This window comes from Zonotrichia leucophrys, chromosome Z (genome assembly GCF_028769735.1).
Source record: "Zonotrichia leucophrys gambelii isolate GWCS_2022_RI chromosome Z, RI_Zleu_2.0, whole genome shotgun sequence".
Classification (NCBI taxonomy): domain Eukaryota; kingdom Metazoa; phylum Chordata; class Aves; order Passeriformes; family Passerellidae; genus Zonotrichia; species Zonotrichia leucophrys.
In genome coordinates this window covers 32,579,179-32,601,369 of record NC_088200.1, presented here as the reverse complement: position 1 = coordinate 32,601,369, position 22,191 = coordinate 32,579,179, and the positions used below count along the sequence as shown (strand labels likewise).

The following is a 22,191-nucleotide window of genomic DNA, read 5'->3' as shown; positions in this document are numbered from 1 at the left end:
TATATTTAAAATATTAGCATATAGTTTTAAAGAGTATGTTGTTATGACACTGATAAAATCTGAGTAGTGTTTGGTCTGGAAATATTTCAGGCCTTCTGTCAAAAGGCAGCACTCATAGTACCATGTGATGATTCTAAAAAGACTGGGCACCTTCTTTTCCAAGAGGTTTTCTTTTTTATGTACATGGGTTGAACAATACAGAGTTATGGTTGACATGCTTTTCCACCCATTAGCAGATGGAACTGTTGAAAGTTCCAGTGTGGACTGAAATGAAAGCTAGCAATCTGATCAAAAAAAGGAGTTGGAAGAAAACAGTTATTTTTAGCCCACCTATTATATTTGATAATGACCAGGCAACTATGCTCTCTCATTTATATTATGTATGAAAAAGCCCATACACATGTAGTGTAGATGAGTTTTGGAATTCAAAAGCAATTACTTCCTTCCTTCCTTCCTTCCTTCCTTCCTTCCTTCCTTCCTTCCTTCCTTCCTTCCTTCCTTCCTTCCTTCCTTCCTTCCTTCCTTCCTTCCTTCCTTCCTTCCTTCCTTCCTTCCTTCCTTCCTTCCTTCCTTCCTTCCTTCCTTCCTTCCTTCCTTCCGCCACTTCCGCCACTTCCGCCACTTCCGCCACTTCCGCCACTTCCGCCACTTCCTCCCGCCACTTCCTCCCGCCACTTCCTCCCGCCACTTCCTTCCTTCCGCCACTTCCTTCCTTCCTTCCGCCACTTCCTTCCTTCCTTCCTTCCACCACTTCCTTCCACCACTTCCTGCCTTCCTGCCTTCCTTCTTGCCTTCCTCCCTCCCTCCCTCCCTCCTGCCACTTCTCTTCCTTCCTACCCTTCCCTCCCCTCTCCACCTGCATTCCTTCTTGAAGAAAGAGCTCCTTCAATCACTAAATATTAATAGGTCTCAAATTCCTGTAAATGAAATTTTGTTCTGTGTAGGTGACCTTGCTATGAATTTGTCACATATATAACAAAACCCCCAATGTTCCAATAAAGTATTTTCATTCCAATTCCTATCTCAGTCATCTACATATTCATGGAATCACAGAATTACTAGGGTTGGAAGGAACTGTCTTGAGTGAAACTTCTTGTGTTGTAGTTTTTGGCTCCTTGTCCTGTTCCTGGGCACCACTGGGAAGAGTCTGGCACCATCCACTTGGCATCTTTATTTGAGATACTTGTATATGTTTTGTACGTAATATTCCCACACAAAAGTATTTAATATATGCAGCAACATATAATGATAGCATATTTTCTGTGATCATAGGAATGTTTTTATCATTGTTTTTTTCTGTGTTTCATATCTTTTGGCTCCTTTTATATAAGGTATTTTAAAATTCTGAAATCTCAGCTCTTTGAGGTTTCCAGCTAATTCTTGAGATGGCACGATATGTCAAATACTAATTTGATAAGATGCAGAAATAATATTCCTCTAGCTTTTATACAAGTTTTTTTTGTAAAAGATCTTTGAATTTGTGATTTGTGATAGCCACATCACCTGTTGTTCTATCCACATGGTGTCTGAATGCCTCTACAAATGTCAAAGTTGTTGTTTCCTCTCAATCTCCTAGTTTCCAGTACCTACTAGACATTATTTGCATGTGTGAGTAAAAGAATTGATTCTGAGAGCCTTGTAAACATTTTTCTTTAGCTGTACCTCCTTTCAGACTTAGAATAGGAAATTGAGTTCATTGTTAAGTGAAAAATAGAAGCATTTTAAGGACATATCTACATTGACTACGTAACATACAACAAAAGAGTGCTCTATTACACAGAATCACAGAATGGTCAGGATGGAAGGGACCATAGTGGGTCATCTGATCCGATCTCCCTGCTCAAGCAGGGTCATCCTAGAGCACGTGGCACAGGTGGTACCCAAATTGTTCTTGAATATCTCCAATGAGGGAGGCTTCACAACCTCTCTGGGTAATCTGTTCCAGTGCTCACTCTGCATGATTAAGAAGCTCTTTCTCATGTCCAGGTGAAACTTCCTGGGCATCAGTTTCTGTCCTATCACTCAGCATCTCTGAGAAGAGCCTGGCTTGGTACCTCCCATTCCTATACGTACAGGCGCTGATGAGATCCCCTCTGAGTCATCTCTTCTCTGAAGAAAGGCTGAAGGGACCCAGCTCCCTCTAAGCCTTTCTTCATAAGAGAGATGCTCCAGACCTGTAATTATCTTCACACCCCTCCACTGGACCCACTCCAGGAGCTCCATGTCTCTGCTGTCCTGAGGAGCCCAGAACTGGACACAGCACTCCAGGTGAGGCCTCAGCAGGGTTGAGTACAGGGGCAGGATCACCTCCCTCCACCTGCTGGCAATGCTCTTCCCAATGCCCCCAGGTTACCATTGGCCTTCTTGGCCACCAGGACATACTGCTGGCTCATGGAGAGCTTCTTGTCCACCAGGACCCCCAGGTCCTTCTCCACAGAGCTGCTCCCCAGCAGGGCAGCCCCAGCCTGTGCTGGTGCCTGGGGTTGTTGCTCCCCATGTGCAGGACCCTGCACTTGCCCTTGCTGAATTTCAGATGTCCATCCCTCCATCTTCTTTGTCCCTCTCTCCAGTGTGCCGAGGTTCTTCTAAAGGACTGCACGGCCCTCTGGGGTATTGCCCACTGCTTCCAGCTCTGTGTCCTCAATGAACTTGCTCAGCAGGCATCTGCCCTTCATTCACCTCTTCATCCATATGATTGATGAATATACACATAAAAAAATGCACAAGTAGTCAGGAACAAAAAGTAAGCAAAAAGAAATTAATGCCCCCCTCCCCCCATAAATATTTAATAGAAGGTATGACTGAACATTATAATCAGACTATCAGTCTTTTAATTTTCAAGGAGAAATGCTTTTCTGGATATCTTCCTAATTAGCTCAGATTGGGACAATTGCACTTTGAAAGATCATGTTTTTATTAATTATATAGTTGCTATGGAATACCAAGTTTTTAAAAAAACTTTTGAATTGAGGATCAAAATGTTTAGTGATTAAAAGAGAACAATTATGATAATACAGTTTTTTGGATAGATTATCCACAGTTTCTCCAAAATTCGATTTATTAGCTTCCCTGAGGAAGTGGCTCAACTTGTTGTTAGTACTTTATTGAATACCCTGAAGAGAAGGCATTAGATCTTCAGTCTGAATTCCTGTATATCATAGTGTGTTAAATTTAACTCTTTTAACCTTGTATTGATTCAAATTAGTTCAATTTGATTGAAGAATACTAGGGAAGTACTTCTTGAAACCTTAAAGGAGCTGGTAGTCTGATTGTAATAGTCAGTCATGCTTTCTGTTAAATAGTTACAGTTTTTAAAAAAAAATTTGTTTGGCTTCCCTTCCTTGCCACTTGTAGTGTTCTTATGTATATAACCCAGTTATGTACTGTTCAGCTGTGTGAGCAGTTCAGGCTTATAACCAGCTGTTTTTATTGAAGATGGTGGTACACAGTGATAGTTTCTTTCTTGAGGGCATAAACAATGGATTTTTTGATTGTTTCTCCCTAGCCATGATTCAGAGAACAGCCTTGTATTACTCTTAGTAATTCTGTGAATTAGATAAAATTCAAAGTTGGCCCTTTAGACTTCAGAACAATTTCTCTAGAAAACTGAATTTTGGTGTTTGACATACAGAATGTCTGCTTTCCTACTATCATATATTTCACACCAAAGATGCTTAAGATGTCTGGTAAACAAAAATCACAAACAGTAACTGCTTGTACCAGGAGTGAGAATTGAGTGTGTATCCCCTAAATTGTCAAAGTTTGACTTTTTCTGTTGGTGAAGAGAGGAAATCTTAGGAAGGTGGCTTAGGTGGCCTTCTGCTCTATGCTTTTATATTTGGGTACATTCTAAAATGTCTAGCTTGTCCTGTGCATGCTGTAAAGCATACTTAGTTAAACTGGTAAGGAATTCCAGATTCCACTGGAAGAGGTGTATCAGGAAAAGAAAGGTATTTTACCATTCACTGTTGCAGTTTTGTGGAGGAATTGGCTGAGATTTTGAAAGTGAAAAACAGAATGAGAAAGAATAAGCAGAATAAAAATGGGTTAACAAAGGAAGTGTAAAAATATGAGGATAGTGGACTAGGCTTAGGACAGAAAGTTGCCCATAAAACTTGGAGTAAGAAAATAATTTACTAATGACAGACAACCATTGAGGGCTGTAGGAAAGGAGCTGGTAGATAAGATTGGTAGCTAAAACAGTTTCGGAAAAGTTGGAATTGTCTTGACTTATAGATGATGTAATAACTTTAAATTTGACAATTCGACAAAAAATGTGAGAAATAATAAGAACATGTAGTCCGATTGACTAAATTGTCTTCAAAACGAAGAGCAGCAATACTTTCAAGAACACATTTAGTTCTAAATTAGTTCATACAGCTAAAGTGTGCCTGCAATTCTAGCACTTTTCAAAGTCTCTTTTCAGCAAAATGAAAAATATTATGAATACCTCTCCTTCTGTATGAGGAGGATGGTTTTCAGTGCTGGAGTAAAACTTGTAATCTGGTGGTACTTTCAGGAGGTGCTTCTCTGTACCTCATTCTTCAGTGACCAGTGAGCTTCCTGTCTGAGCAGTGCATTGGGTTTGCATGGCCAGGTTTTAGCAGCAGGCAGGCTACAAGGACGTCACTTGTGAGAAGCTGCCACAAGCTTCCTCCATGTCCCACAGACACTCCAGGATGGAGTCACAATGGTAGGACAGTGGGCCCACCAGTGACAGTGGTAGGGCTTCTGGGATGACACATTTTAGGAAGGGGGTAGGAAAATTGCTGTACAACAACAGCCAGAAAAAATGAGAGACAATATGTGTCATAAACAATTCTGCAGACAGCAAGGTCAGTGAGAAGGCACCAGAGCTGAGATTCCCCTGGTGCAGACCATGGTGAGGCAGCTGTGCCCCTGCAGCCATGGAGGAGCAGAGATCCACCTGCAGCCCATGGAGAGCACTGTGTTGGGGCAGGTGGATGCCTGAAGGAAGGCTGTGACCCTGTGGGAGGCCTGTGCTGGAGCAGGGTCCTGGCAGGACTTGAGACCCTGTGGAGAGAGGAGCCCATGCTGGTAGGACCTGTGACACCATGCGGGACCCACGCAGGAGCTGGCTGTTCCTGGAGGACAGGAGCCACACTGGAGCAGTTCATGAGGGACTGCAGCCCATGGGAAGGCCTCATGTTGAAGAATTTAGTAGAGAACTGTCTACAGTGGGTGGGTGGGACTCCATGCTGGAGAAGGGAACAGTGTGAAGCAAAAGGAGCAGCAGTGATGTGTAATGACTAACACCCATTCTCCATTCAGGAGTAAATTTGGGGCTGGGAAGAAAGGATGGATGGGGGAAAGTTGTTTTAAGATTTATTTTTTATTTTTCATACTCCTACTCTGATTTGATTGGTAATAAAATCAAGTTGAATTCTGCAATATAAATCTGTTTTGCCCGTGATTGTAATTGATGAGCAGTCTCTTCCTGTCCCTATTTCAACCCACAAACCTTTCCTGACATTTTCTCTGTCCTGTCCAGTTGAGGAAGAGAGGGGCAGGCACCTGGCATTCAGCCAGGGTCAACTCACTACTATTAGTCAAACCTCAGCTGCATTACAAGACTTTTTAGTGTTTAGTGACTTTTTAGCATTTTAGTGAAAGTAACCTTCACTGAGAGGTTTTCTAGAAGAAATGCCTGTCAAGGAGTGTCTTTTTTGGACAACTAGAAAGAAAATACTCCAGTCAGAGGTACTAGAGTCACATATACCAAACTTGATAATGGCTTTTTCAAAACTAGTTGAAACACAGCTAGAATGAATTGTACTAAGGTCACCTCCTATACCTCCTATACCTCTCTGGTTGATGCAGGTGTCATTGTTTTGTCTCAGGTGATGATGTCTTCTGTCTTTAACTATAGCAGTCTCTCTCAAATCTACAGTATGAACACCTCAACAGCAAACAGAATGCATTAAGCTTATTCCTGCCAGAGGTCTAAGAGTGATGGAGTTCAAATGGTGTGTATTTTTAAGGACAGCTTAACTGTCTTATCTCTTTTAGTTTAAAAACACTGAACCAAATCAAAACAAAATCCAACAAAATGAAATGAAACAAAATGAAACCAAACCAACCACAGAAACAAAAACTCCAATGAAACAAAACCAACAAAAACCATAACCAAAATGTGTCCCCAAGCCACATAAGACCATACATAATTATTTCTCTCTCTCACTCTCCACCCTCCATCTCCTGCCCTTTCATTTGTTGCTAAAGGAACACTGTTTTATGCCTGCTTTTATAATGTTGCAGGTTTTAAAAAGTTCTCTTTGGGACTTCAGATTTAGTGATATGCATATAAAATAAAATGTCATAAACAAATGGCAAAACCCCCCAATTCTGTTATGTGTTTATATTTAAAATACCTTTCTATTTAAAAGGCTTTCTAAAAGACTTTAAAAATTCTTTAAAAGTCTTTCTCTGCATATCTGAAATACTATTTGAAGTTCAGAATTTGCAATACTAAAATAATTTTTCTAACATCAAAGCATTTTTATCAAGGAAACTGAACATTGTAGCACTTCACAGGTCTTAACAAAAGTGCAAGAATAAATGGGGATGAAGTGGAAGGTTATCATAACCTTCAGGGCATCTTGAATTTCCAAAGGACATCTGATCTTAGAAGTTTGCTTCCTGATTGGAGCAAATACTTTCCATTTTGGCCTACAGCCTAAAGACCTGATTAATTTGCATTATTGGCTTTGTGTAGCATACAAACCTTACTTATGTTACTGTTGTGCCATGAAGGCTGTGAAGCTATGGCAGTGTAATCCAGGAGAAGTTTATGCTCTGCTTTTTTGTAACAGTCTCATAGAAGTCTGTCATTTCCCCGTAAGAAAGTTCAGGTTTCTGAATGAATTGCATTGTTTTTTAGTAATTTAGAAATGCTCTGCTTTTAAGAGTCTCATTTGTTATTTAATACTAAATGATGCTCCTTTATAAAAATTGTTTTTGTTGGGGTGTTTGGTCATCATCCATAACTGAGAGAAGAACTATATTTAGGAAGTAAGTAGGAAAAATTATGATAGAAGTGTGCTAAAATTATGTTGAATTTCATGACAGCTATGCTTTTTTTAAAGCTCCTATTATTGAATTAGTTTGTTTCCTAAGTTTTCAGGGCGCTAATATATTTCACCCATGTTTAAAATTCTGCATTACTGCATATTACTGCATATTGCTTAAAATAAAGCATTAGGGATACTCCAAACCTCAGAATGATGTCCAAATGCAGGAAGTCAGTAGTTAATGTTAAAATCCATGTTAAGACATGGAAATAGAAAGTGAAGTAACTAATTAACTGTTATTCCTCCCTTCAGGAATATGCAGTGTTAGGTAGTTTCAATACATGCTATCAATGTTTGGCATCCTAAAATTAAGAAAATTGATTTTTCAAAATAATACTTTTTGATTATTTTTCCCTTCATTTGTAATGTCATTTAACAGTAAATTTTAATTTTCATGCTGTTATGTAGATACAACCAATACTTTTATAACATTGGCTAAAATTATATGGAGGGCTACATGGGAAGAGGAAAATTCTCTTTTAAGAGACAGTATGGGGAAAATATTTACAAGAGTAAAGAAAAAGTGCTTGCTTTTTTTACTGGGAAAGCATAAAATCTGATGATTGTAATGTCCCCAACATTTACCATAACATCATAAAAACTGACAAATATTTCACTTTTAGTAGACACAAGAATAATTAATAAAATTATCATGTTCACATAGAAATTGTGCTTGGTTCTGCTCATAGCTACTCTATGAGCAGAGTAGCTCATAGCTCTGATATTGAAGGGAAAAAAATTCTACTATTCTTTAATAGTAGTTTATGTTCAGATTCACCCACTTTTGCTGAACAAAATAATGTTGAAACATGGTAGTTTTCCCTTTCTTCCCTCGTGTATTTTCTACTGACACTAAGAGAAGGCATATTTAAAGCCATGCCTATATTTACAGAAGTAGCGAAGCTAACAGTTCTAATTTTTCAATGTAGGCCCTAAATAGACATTCTAAGCTATATGAAATACATATATAGATTTAAATTACACTTTCTAAACTATTACGAAAATAAGTACAATACAATGGCAAATTGCTTAAATACAAATTTTCTGAAAATTTTGGGCTCTAATATAATAAACTCAGTTTCTCCAAGCATATTATGATTCACTATTTAGGTCTTCTGTCAAATACAAGAATACTTGACAAGTATGCCCACACTGTGGCAGAGCTTTACTTTAGAAACTTTTAAAGTATTTTTCACTGATAGACTTTATGACTCCTCTCTATCCTTTACATCAATCTCCATGAATGTTAGGTCAGCGTGAGACACTGGAGTAATTACTTGCAATGTACCTAGGGTCAAGATACTCACTTGAAAATAGCCCATTTCACTCTTAGCATGTGTGTTCATCTCCTAGTACAGATGATTAGTATCATCAAACCTCTTTAGGTGTAAGTTGCTTTTCTTTCTCTTAGGAGGAGGATGCCAATTCGGTGTTGTGAGGGTATGTATTTTTTGGAGCTGTAAATCAGCTTCAGATAATGGACAGGAAGATCCAGTGCTTGACTTTACAGTATTTCTCTTGCTTGTGTTCCTGTAACTTTTTTCCCTCACCCGACTCACAACTCTGTCTGGCACTCTTCTTCCTAATGCTGTTAAGTGGCAGAGCAACATAAACTGCTTTAAAAAAGAAGGGTCAAATTCATATAACTCATGAATTGGTAAGAAACAAAAAAGCCTAACATTCTCTATTGTATTTAAAGAAATGAAACAATCTGTGCTTTTCCGAATCCTCCAAGCCCTAAGAAAGCTAAGAAATTGTTTGATATGAAGATAATTAATACTTCAGCTGGATAGCAGAGATAATTGGTTGAGAAATAACCAATTATTTTTGAAGTAACTTCGTGGCTAATAAAGTGTGTGGAATACAAAATAGATCTCAGTGAAGAATATGGAGATGCATTCAGATTAGTGTGGATCTGTCTTTTCTGGATCTGAAGTGTCTGAGTAATACATAAGGACAGAAGCATTCTGGCTGTCTCACAAAAATGACTGCTGTAATTTCATATGTATCAGCAATAAGTGTTTTGGCAGCCATAATCATCATTGTTTAGAGCTACCAAACATGTCAGTAACCAAATGAAACTGTAGGGACCTACCTACAGTGATGGTTTTCTTGCAAGATTAAGGAGGGTTAGACAAGAAGTTTATATTCACATCCTTCCCTCTGCTTAGACTCCAGGGCCTCTGCTTATCTATTGCCCTTTTATTCAATGCAGCTGACACTAGTTATCTCCCCTGTGATTTTTGGGGTTGGATCGTAAGTTGGATGCTTATTACAAATAATTCCCTCAGATAATTTTTTCAGATATAATGTAAAACATATTGCCAAAGGAAAAAAATTATTTAGTTACAGATGTTAGTAAGTGAAACAAGGCAGTGAGCACTGCTAGGATGTGCTGCTTTAGAATTTTTTAAGAAACATACAAACTAGAGATAATTTGCAGGGGAGTTTTAGTTATAATTTTAAAATTCTTAAGTGTTCCTATTTTGCACAATTCTTTAATGTGTTGTAAGTGCTCTCTTGGAAATGAGGAGCATTAATGTATGAAAATGCAAGAGCTTCTGGGTTAAACATCTTACCTTGACACGGCAGGGGGAAAGATAACTTAATAGAATGACTTCTGTGTCAGCTGAGGAGATTTCAGTTTCTGCTCACCCATCTGGCTGTTCTTGCAAAATTATACTGGTAGTTTTAGGCAGGCTTTTTAAGCCAATGAAAGGAAGAAGTCTGTGTCTTTTTAGTGAGATTGAAAAAGGTAGGCAAATTATAACAATGGCTCCACAAAGAATATTTTATGTTCCTTACTTTCTTCCCTACCTTTCCATGACAATCCAATTGCAAGCATGCTTTTGTAAAGACATAGTTTTAATGTAATGATGGCCAAATCTGACCAGCTTGTTCTGGTGGAAATAAAACTGGTAATTTAGTCAGAAATGTGTTTCCATCTGCAATCCTGCCCACAGGAGAGCAAGTTACTGGACTGTAATGACATGCTGCCACTACCATCTTTGGAAATGATGACAGTAGTTGTAAAACCCTTCTGCAAACATCAGAAAAAGTTACCTGCACCTCATGATCACATTCCCCTTAAATTCAGAAGCAAGGACAAGTAGAAAAGCCTTCTTGAAAAGGGATGGATGATTTAGGAGAATGAATATTTGTAAGGCTCATTGGAAAGGCATTGGTTGAGTTCCCATGTGCATCAGAAATTATGACTTCCATTCACAGACATGCTTTTTATCAGACATATCACTGCCACTGTCACCAACTGTCTTTTTCACAAGCAGAGCAGGTAGAAGGAAGATTGTTAAACTATGAAGTTTGTTCTTTTACTTATACATCCAAAAGATAAAAATTTCATTTCCCAGAGAACTGAAGTCTGTAAGATTTTTAACAAATGGAATATGTTAACTAGAGATAAGCTGAATATAAGAATCATCCAAATAGTTTCTATAAAAGAGTAGTTTATGGAGATTATTAAAAAATAAGGTTCTCTGTTTTCAGAAATGGTACAGAGACATTTGAAGAATGAATGTTTCTGTTTGAAGTACCCTAAAGTCTAGGAAATAATTGCCACTGAGAAAAGGTAAATAAAACATGTTTTTAATTGTAAAATTCTGGTTCAGTTTGTTGCACAGGACATCTAAATTCTTTCATCTCCTAATACAAATGGATTTTGATAAGATCATAAGAAATAACGCTGGTCTGAAAGTTTCATTGCATTATGTACATTTCTCAGATGAATTGATTAAAGCTATATTTTTATAAGCAAGGGACACCCTTTATTTGATTATATAATAGTCTAAGGTGTCAGTTAGACTTTTGCAGTGTATAATACAGTATATGGCTTCTCCATTTGTGAGATACCACGAACTGAGCCAGACACATGCGGGCATTGCTGCAGAATATCTATTCCATAGGGACTTATCCCATAGGTGAGGCAGCCATGCATTTTTGATGATGAAGTCCTTCCTGATCCTGTAGGAATCATCCATCCTTCACTGATGTTCTTTTTTTTTGGAAGGAATGGTTGCCAACACCTTTCACTTGTAGATTGTTATGATCATCTGAAGAGGTGAAATAGTATTCAGTATATTGAAATTCAGGGTAACATGAAACTCTTGGGGCATTATACCACAATCTGGAGCAATATGTTCAGATTAATATAACACAACTGCACTGATTTCAGTGAATAAAGTGGCATGAGCTGGTATGAAGTGGTATTTTCATCTGAAAAAAGGTCCGTTTCTTTGCTACTACTTCTTGTATGTTCTTGCATCAGCCCTAAATGTTAACAGAAAATCAAAACTGAGTGCCTCAATCCATTTGTTTTCCTGAATGATGAGTAAGAAATCAGAGTCAGTCCTTTTAGCATACAGAAGACTTCAAAGACAGACTTCTCTGTATGATTCTGGGAGTTCAGAATCTCAGTTTTGGCACTGTTTTAATTACTTCTCTGTCTCATTATCAGGGAAGTTCCTGTGTCTCTCACTATCTGCCCCTCTGATTTTGTAAGCTTTTGAGAAGGAGTAAATTTGAATAAAGCTTAATATTTTAAAAAATAAGAATTGAGGGAAGAAATTTTTCTCTCCAAGTGATTGACTGGAAATTGATCAAAGACTAAGAACGTAGAGTTTTATAATAACAAGAATAAGGATTCTTTAAGATATTTTTTTACTAGAGTCATATAATTTTTCTTGAAAGTTAATTTCTTTCCTGAAAATCTCTTTTGGCCAAGTTCCATCCAGAGATTTCTTATTTTATTTTCTGCTGATTTTTAATTGTCTTAATTTTGACCTTCTTTAACAAAGCAAAGCTCTAACAGGGGGGGATTCAAGTCCCTCTGTGAGTAGATACAGAGAGGGAATGTCTGTACAGGATGGTCCTAGGAATTGCAAAACCCATGTTCTACTTGAATTATCATTGATTGCACTGTGTTACAGCAACAGTACCTATTCTTAGTAATTTTTTACTAATCCAAGAGTCTGCACTGTAATAAATATTCCATATCCAGGTACCATACCAAATAAAGGCTTGCGTGCTCTGTATTTGTCTTGCAATAATACTGTTATGTTTTCTTTAAAAGCTTTAGTAAACCAATAAAATGCTTCCAAAAATCCATAAAAGGCAAGAGGGTTATGTCATTGTGCTGTCTTATGAGACCTGAATAAATTAAACAGAACTTAACTGACTCTCTACTTAGGAGTTCTCCTGCACTGTGTTCTTTTAGGTCCAACACGATTGCTGCAAAGGTGACATTATGTTTTAAACTATATATGATGCTGTAGAAAAGTAATGGGCTGTTTCTCTCCTATTCTTTTGGGCAGTTTTGGTATGAATCATGATGGAATTGGCAATTCCTGTGGGACCAAAGGTCATGAAGCAGCAAAGCTAATGGCAGCTCATATTACTGCAAACACCAATCCTTTCTCCTGGTCAGCTTGCAGTCGGGATTACATCACCAGCTTTTTAGAGTAAGTAATCTCTCAAGAAAAATGAGTTTCCAAAAAATTGACACCGTTTGGGATCAGTTGTAGCAATATACTGACCTGTTCTGATGGTTTACATTTTTATAATGAATAGACAGAAATACAGTGAGTCATTTAAAACTCTTTATTTCCATAGGGCATTATTTCAGTGTAATGGCAAAAGCTTCTTTTGCTCCATTCACCACCTTAACAGTTCTCCACTGCTTTTAATCTTCTCAAAAGATTCTGAAGTTCTGATCATACCTCATTACTTCATTAATCTGAGAGTGGGAAATAAAACAGGCAGGATTTGTCCATGGATATCATGTTTTGTTAGCATACATAATGTGAGGGAATCTAATGAAGGGAAGATGGTCATAGCCCTGTTTGTTTTGCATTTCGTTTGTCAGATATTTTTCATGCAATCTTGTGGGTTTTTACCTATCAGTGTTCTTTGGTACTATGGGCGAGAATATAAAGATTATGGAAGAGGATGGCATAGATCTTTATATTAGTACCTTAAAATTCTGAAAACCTCTACTTCTGTGGTGATTTTATCCAGAAGTAGTTTGCAACCTAAAATTTCAGTATGAAAAAAATCTGACAATCAAAATATGTCATTCACAGAAATGTATCAATATATACATTTATATCTATTGATGATTCATAATGAAGACTTGTATGTGTTTTAAATTTTGAAGACAAGTACATATAACCACGAGTTCACTGAGAACAGATTCTTAGCAGATTTGTTTAGATGCTGAAAGATAGTCTTTATTGGAAGCAAATGACAGTTAGTTGGCAGCTTCAGTGTCATTGGTGCAATCATGCCCTTTAGAAATACAGGTTGTTCAGAAATTCAGACACTTTCTGTATTTTAAGAGAGGGACTTTAAGCAGTCAATTGTCTAACCGTAAGGCTACTAAGAAATTAACATCTCCTTTTCTTTTAGGGATCTAACTTCAGAATAAGATGCTGTCTTCTGTATCTTTTCTGAAGGGACTCATCTATACCCAAGCCTTTAGGTTTGTTCAAATGTAGTTTCCCACAGGATGCAGGGAATCACTGACTTGGGCTGTCAAGGTGCTTGAACTTCTGTGGAGTCAGTGGGCAGACACTAACATTTAAGTATTGGTGCTATTCAGAGGAAGAAAATTTCTCATCAGTTACTGTAATAGGTTTAAGGCATTTTTTATCACACCTCTGAACCTTGCACCTACACAGTTTCATATACTGGCATGTTTAAGATGAATATTTTAGTCTAAACTAAAGCAGTAAATGGGTAAATCATCTTTACCATATATGTGTGGTACAGATTTCTCACAATATAATTTCATTTCCTAAGGGGAAATATATATATATGTATGCATTAATTTAACTCTAGCATTATTTAAAAAAATATACATAGCTATTTTGTTTTATAATTACCAATTACTTATGTTAATTCAATGCTGTTCCTATTAGTAGTCTTTCTAAAATGTCATTGCAGTCCAGTTTTTTAACTGTGAAAAAGAATATGGTTTTCATATATCTCCTGAGATTATTTCACAGCTTTGTAGTTCTAACTGTAAGCTTACTGTTCAGGTATTTCTTTGTAGTATTTGGGAGCTTGTTCTTCTTGTTACACTTCTGCTGTTCTCTGTCTTGTTTACTTCTATTTGTTGCTTTTCGCCCAAAAACTAAATTTTGATCCCATAGTTGTCCTGACAATAAGTTGACTGTTAATGAGGACATAATTCAACATAAAGTGAAGAAGTTATTTCTTATCTATGGATTTAAAGGAAAGGAACATGATAAAATTCTGTGTGTGTGTTATTCTGCAAATATAATAGAGCTGAACATTTGTTCAGAATGCTCCTGCACAGTTTCAAATTTTAGCCTGATGCATGCAGTGGTCTTTTGAATTTTTAGTACCAATTAAAAACATTTTTATCTTGAGCATTTTTACCCTTTTTTTTTTAATTGATTTAGTTTATTATTTACTGTTAGCATCTCTATTATTCTTTACCATTCCATAGGTAGATTTGTGTTTAATTTTGAAATCTGTGGGGTGGCAGTGAAATTGTAATTGTATTGCTATAAAGCCAGAAGTACTCTGTTGAATCTGCTTCCATAGTTCTAATCTCCTCAGGTTTTTTGAGATACTTCTCTATCATTGTCACTGTTTGCAACTCTACTCAAATTACTACCAAAAATGAATTTCACAAAAATAATCATTACTGAAGTTACTAAGTGATATTTCAACTAGAGAAAAACAACAACCTATGCATATGAGATTCAATGATAAATTATTTTTTATAGTACTTCAGCTGTATTTTTGTAATCTGGAATAAAGATGCTATTTTTTTTCAAAGCCACCTTTGACACATATAATGTTACACATCACAATTTTTGTAGATTTTTCTATTGTATAGAATACAGTGTTATATATAACTTTAATATAACTTTTCTTTCATCTACTAATCCTGCAATCTGTTTTCAAAAATGTCAGATTTCTCAAACATGATCTATTAATTATAAATCTGTGCTTATTCTTGTTTGTGGATCTAATATCCTATAAATGAATTGATAGTTTTTTCCTTAAACTATTATTTCATAAGGTAGATAGTCTCTAAAACTACTTTGTTTCTCTAGTTTCTAGTTTACTCACCAGATTTTATACAATCTCAATGACAACAGGCATCTGTTAGAGTAAAACATACCTTCAGGACAACTGCCAGAACCCAAAATCTCTTTTTACCCATTCACACCTTTCATTAAGACAGAGCAGCTCTGAGAGCAGCTATATTTCAGTTGCAGGTAGTAAACAGTTAGCAAGAATCAAAAAAATAATACCAAGTTTCATGTGGCAACATATCTGTGATTGCTTTTAGAAGAGTCTGCATCCTCACAGAAAATTTTTTTTTTCCCCTTAATTTTTCTTGATGACTTAGCAAGGGGTGAGAAAAATGCTGATTTAGATCTTTAGAGGCCAAGCTGGTTTGGAATTCATTTAGCTGTGTGTAACAAGACAGGTAGGACTTGAGGGTATTAAATGCAGATAACCAAGCAGAAACCAGGTCTGTGAGACCTTTTAAGTGTATATCTTTGGACCTTTGCCCACGTTCGGGCCATACTGTCATGGTACCATGTTAATGCAACTGGAATGAGTTTTGTTAGAATTTCATTACACATTCACAGTATTTTATGGTAAGGAAGGCTAATGTGAATTTACTAGTTACCAGCTCAGGTCACTGCTTGCTACAGCAGTTTTACACGGAGTAGTAGCCATGAAGTATCACCTGGAGGGTTCAGTCAGATAGTAGTTGGGAAAGCAAATTATTTTTCAGGAGTGCTGGAAAAAGGATGAATATGGCTCAAAGGCTGACATAAGACAAAACAAACTTGTAATGCTAATAGGTCTACCAAAACTCTCAGCAAGGATGATCGACCAGCACAGATACTGAAATGGCGAAAGGAAATACTTTTTTTCTGGATAAAACATTCCTTGAAGCACATAAAAGCTCTTGTCTGCCAAGCTTAAAATAGCTGTTGTCTATCAAGCTTTTAGGTACAGTGAAAGATTGACATAATTCAGTTTATCAACTGAATTGTTCATAAGTGCTTTGCAATGGCTTTAATTTCACTAACATTATATGGAACTAATTACTGTAGTACTGTCTGAGAATTGGAGGCTCGGAGGGCAGTCTCAGGGGACAGAGATTTCTGTGAAATGAGCAGAAATCTGTAATATCTATTCATAGGAGAAAAGAACCAAGCCTGAAATTTTAGTGGCCGAAAAAAAATTAGTATGAATTTAATTCTGTTCAACATGTGTGTGTGTATATATAACTTCTACATTTTGTTATAAAAAAAGGTGTGATTTCTGGAATCATAGTTTGTTTTTCTTGTCCAGTAATAGGAGAGGAGTTAAGAGAAGCAAGATGGCCAGCTCTGTCTTTCAAAGGCAGGGTTGTCTTTTGAAGATAGAGGAGAACCAAGAATCTTAAATTATTTCATTAAGATCTATCACAGGAAATTCTTGGAGACAGTCTATGATTGCCATACAGCAGCATTTAGATCTTAGACTACAACTTTCTAACTCTGGAAGGGAGCCAAAACTATCTTGGTCCAAGCAAGCCCATGCAGACAATATAGGGAAAGAAAAAAAGCCATCATTCAGTGTTCTGGTCCAGATATCATCTGCCCAAGAATCTTAAATGTACAAGTGGATATGCAAGGTAAATATAGGATATGTCTACATATACCTCTTATATTATCTATGGCACACTGGCCAGTTCCCTCATACTCCAGAAATGTAAAGTAACTTCTGAAAAAAAGTATAAACCAAGAATAGCTTTGAAAGATAAGATCAGATCAATCTTATAAAAATGTAATATCTCGTTCTACAAATCAGTGGACAAAATTTGCATGTGTTGACCTATATTTTGGATTATAATTTGCTTATTTTCTTTAAATTATACTAAGATTTAAATTATTTTTTACTAACAGGCAATGAAATAAAAAAAAATGTGCCCTCTTTTGGTATAGATTTCTGAAACTTTGAAAGTCTTATGTTTTACTTGAAAGACTCTTCAGTTGATAAAAAGATCTAAGAGTTTCTGTAATTATGGGATAGCAGTATGGCCTTGAGTGTTGACTTTGCAAGTGTTACTCTTTGTCTACCTTTTGATTTATTTAAATATAAGGAAATTGTAAAGGGCAGAATCAGCCTCAGATTTCCATTAATTTATTTGTAGAATATCTGATGAAATAATTGATTGGTCCGGTATTTTATATGTTAGTATCTCATGAACTCTTAAAATTGGATTTTGGTAGGAGGATGATTATGATAGATGAACAAATAGATTCTTCCTTGTACAGCTGCTGGATATTCCGATGAATAAAATTTAGCTTTGGAACACAGGAAAGTATGGGGGATAGTATGCATTAAAGAAACAGCAAATTACTACCTCCAAGCAAAGGAGCTCCAAGGAACATTGAGTGTGATGAAAAGATTGTGCAAAATTGCAGAGTCTTTTGTATGAAACAGATACTAAGACAGAGCCAACCTTGGCATAAAAGAATGGAAAGAAGTAGATTTTATCAGAAGAGTGAGAGGTAAATCTGAATTTCCGTAACATTCAAGAAAGTTTTTATTTAGTAATTGTATTTGGCTTGATTTAATTGAAAGTACACCAAATCCAAATCTCAGTCTGTTACTTATGTCCAGATTCTACAAATATTTATGCCTAGATCTGTAGACTACTGAGCAATGTGCAGAGTTGACCCATTAATGTCAAGTAAAGCAGCTTTTGTAACCTGTAGAGAACTGTAACCTAGTGCTTCTAAGAGATCAATTTATACTTATAAATATGAAGTAAGGATTCTGTTTGGAGTCAGATATATTGGCATGTAAATAATTAATGGTATGTATATGTAAAAATGCTCTCTGTTTTTGTTAATAATTTTTACTGTTACTTTTTTCATATTTTATTACTAATTTGGGATCAGAATTAAATAAGACATTATGTATGATAGCAGTTTATGTATTTATGTGTATCATTGTTTAGCTATAACAGGTATTCACAAATATTACATTTAATTTGTGATCATTAAGTGTAGCTTGCATTATAGTCCACATAATTATTATGAATGAAGTCATTGGGTGACATTCAAAACCAATTTTCAGAGCCGGTGTTCTGGGATATTTTCTTCAGCCATTGAAGGAGTTGGGTTATACTATGTAAGTGGGAATATTTGGGAATAGATACTGTAATAGGAACATAAACCCTGAGAGATCTACATCCATGATTTTTGCTTTTTCTTTTTATTGGTCTTGAATGCAACTGTGACATCTGTGCTGAGGTGGTGATCCTGAGTTTTGTATTCAGTCTGTAAAGATTGAATCCCTGGTTGATATTAATTTGGTTGATCAGTTAGTAGTGATCACAGCCTGAACTCTTAAGCTTTCCTAGAATGTTCTAGTATCCTTGTTATCCTTTCAAACAGAAGAGTAATTTGCTGTCATGTGATATTAAAATACAAAAAAAAAAAGTTTAAATTATATTGTAGAGTGTTTTAAAATGATCTCTGGAGACACTACACTGGAATACTGGGCTGAAATGACATCAAGCTTAGCTATTTTGTAATTGAAACAAGTCCCAGTATGTCCCATAAAACTTCACAAAATTAACCCAAAGTTAGGAAAATGAGAAAAACTGTGAGTACTATTAGTACCTTGTAGAGTAATAGAATGTAATGGTCAGTTCGAGATCATCTTGTTTCTGTTGTAGACATTAAAGATTTATCCACGCCATGTTCAAAAATGCAAATGCTCTGCCCTGATATCCTGTAGATTTTTTGACTTGGTGTATATAGTACCTGATAAAGTAGAAGATAAAAATCACATAGCATAAAAGCAATTATAAGTAGAAATTTTCTAAAAATTGGGGCATTCTTTCCAATCCTTTTTTACATCTACACTTTTATATGCCTGACTGATAATAACTATTAGATCTCTGTTTATAAAGTTCTCCAAAACCATGAATCTTCTTGGACCCTTTTGGTTCATTCCCCTAGATTTAACATAATTTTTTTTCTCAAGTATCTGGGCTTTGCTTTGATGGAACAAAGAAAGAGAGAACAGGGACATACACACAAGAGCACAAGAGTATTGGACCATTCCCAAGTCCTGTAAAAGTTTTCTGGAAAGGTTAAATGATCCTCAGCCTGTATTCATTCTTTGCACAGCTTTGGTCAGACCTTTCATTACCAATGGAAAGTCTCTGGTTTTATTAATGTGTTTATAAAGACCATGCCATTTCTTTTCCACGATACTTCAGTTCCTGCAATGCAGTATCAAGGGTCATTTTGCTCAACTGCTTGAGATAAATAATAGAACTGAAGCAGAGGGAAAGTCAGAAATAAATTTTCAGTCTAGAGGTCGTGATATAATGTAGCTAGTAAGGGAACAACTTCTCAGTAGTACTTTTCTCAATTACTACAACAATTTTTCATTATGCTGCAGATCTGGTAATTAGAGCAGAAGAGTCATATTTTTGTATTCAATGCAAGGATTTATGACTTGCTTTTCTGCCATTGTATGTCTTGTAGATTTGAATTTACAAATTTAAAGACTTAGAATGGGTTCTGTAATCTAATTTGGGCAGGGGTACATATGCCTGTGGAGGGAAGTCACCAAAGGTAATGAGGTTTTTTCAAATGCTGTGCCCTCAGCTGTCTGTTTACAAGATAGCAGTTTACAGTCATCTTTTAATCTACAGTATTGGAATCTATGGAAATGTTCCCATTATATGGCAATACTAGCTCAAGCTGTGCCAAATGCTAAACTTCTCACTGCTTGTTTAAGGAAAGATGCTATCTGTAGTTCAGTCCAGATGTGGAAAAATCAGCTGTATATCAGTTCTTTTAATATTGGAATTATTAACATGCATTCCTCATATATGCAAAATACAACACTGACATATTTTAAAAGGTTGAAGTATATTTTCCCAATTTCTGCTGCTAGAAAATATATTTACTTGCAGCAATTACATGAGGTAAAGGGGAAAGTACATGATTTTTTTATGCCAGAACCACACAGTTGATATTTTAAAAGTAGATTTCAACCGAGTGGATGCGTGGGTGTGGTGTGTGTGCAGGCATGCAGGTGAATCACACCAAAATCCTTGGAATTTGTCATCAAATACTGTATTTTTTCCAGTATTTACCTGGTTCTTGCATTAGTTGCTATTTGCCACCTTCTAAAGGTTGGCAGAGGTTGTTTCTTCATTTCTCCAAAGGATCTTTTCTAGTATTTCGAAGACTTGATCACAATAGATTTAAAATAAGAACATAAAATGTGTAGTTAAAGGACACTTTTTGCTCTTTTTTTATCTGCAGATGAAAAGTATAGAAAATTTGAGATCTCCAAAAAACAGTGTAGAACATTCACTTCTGAAATTACGTTCCTTTGGCAAGGTGCATGGAAAAGATTTGGAAAAAAACAGAACATAAGTGCTGGCAAAATTGGTAGGAATGTCGGAAAAAAATTTTAAGTGTTGCCATAAGAATTCTTTGAAAATCCTCACTTATTCACATGTGAAATGAAAGTAAAAAAGCATCTGTCCTCTTTTATGCACACTGACCCAATAAAACTGAATAATTGTATTTAGCAAAGTACAAAGTTTTCTAAACAGAGCTCAGTCTGGTTTTGGCTTTCTTTGTCATTTATTCCACTACACTAAAATATTGTGGTTGAATATGGGCATTTTTTGGGAAAAAATCATCAACCACTGAACAAAACAGTGAATATAAAAAGAAGAAAATATTGAAGTTTGCAAAGATGATTCTTTTGGTTCCAACATGAATTTTTTAGGACTAACTATTAGTACAGTAAAAAAAGATCTTGGACCCATACAATTTTTTTTCACTATCGTAGTATAGGTAAACTTGAAGTTCCTGCAGAATTTTTACCTCCGTAACCATTTTCTTCCCTCGAATGGAAGAAAAGCTTGCATGTTAAGGACCTGATCCGATAAACATTTTGTCATGTTGAAACTTGAATGTGTTTTAGTTTTACAAAAACTAGTTGAGCTACTTCTATCTATAAGATTATATTTTGCTGTTTGAAGGATCAGAAGGGTAATTTCAAATTGTAAACTGAATTTCTTGCATTTGCTTGATTTGGTTTTTTTTCATTCTATGACTAAATGTAGTTGTTCTTCAGTGAAAACAAATAGGAATCCTAAACCAAAAATGAAAATCAGTCTTGTGTGGCTCAGAAATTATCACACTTTTAAAAAGGTTAATATATAAAATTATTTCACAATCTAAAATAAGCATTTTTAAAAATAATAATGATGAAAAATTATTTTAACTTCCTAATTCCGTCTAAATATTTTCTCTTGTTTATATGGGTGTACCTTCTTAGTGTCTGTTTATTGCAATCATATTTGTTTCACACCCAGCACTGTTAAAAGTAATACCTAGATACATAATATCATTACTGTGATTTGCAGTCAGTAGAATTCCTAATTGATTTGGTCCTTTATGTTGAACAGTTCGGGCCGTGGTACTTGCCTTGATAATGAGCCTCCCAAGCGTGACTTTCTTTATCCAGCTGTGGCCCCAGGTCAGGTGTATGATGCTGATGAACAGTGTCGCTTCCAGTATGGAGCAACATCCCGCCAATGTAAATATGGGGTAAGAAGTCTTAATCCTTATGCTGAGTGTTCTGCTTAGTCATTTGTATATATTCCTTTGTAGCATAAATCTGTAGTTAGCTGTAGTAGTGAGCTGCAGATTTCCAATAGCATGTGCAGTGCCATCATTTATAAGCAAAGGGTTAATTTTAATCCTTATGCTGCATCTTTTGCTTGAGCCCTTTGTATGTGCTGTACACTAAATGTGGGGAACGATGAGCTGGGTAAGCTGTTCTTTAATTGTAGGGAGGAAAAGAGCCCAGAACACTCGAGCCCAATCCTTGTTAAGTGTAATTGAGAATTTTCACTGATTTCACTAGATTGAGATCAGGTTTATATTGTATTAATCTTGAAATGTGAAGTCTGTTTTTTTGGCTTTAATTTTTCCATATAAAGCGACATTTTGGAGCTCCTTTTGTACTTGTATTAATTTATCAGATATGATTT

General features: G+C 36.0%; 1 protein-coding gene across 1 annotated transcript in view; it reads left to right on the top strand.

Moving 5' to 3' along the window:
• ADAMTS6 (ADAM metallopeptidase with thrombospondin type 1 motif 6) overlaps positions 1-22,191 on the top strand; it is a gene marked incomplete at its 5' end in the record, with an annotated part of 134,084 nt that overhangs the window by 53,214 nt on the left and 58,679 nt on the right. Inside the window, 2 exons of the mRNA XM_064736453.1 lie at positions 12,419-12,565; positions 21,604-21,745. Of these exons, the coding sequence (XP_064592523.1) occupies positions 12,419-12,565; positions 21,604-21,745 (289 nt within the window). The remainder of the gene's footprint in view (positions 1-12,418; positions 12,566-21,603; positions 21,746-22,191) is intronic.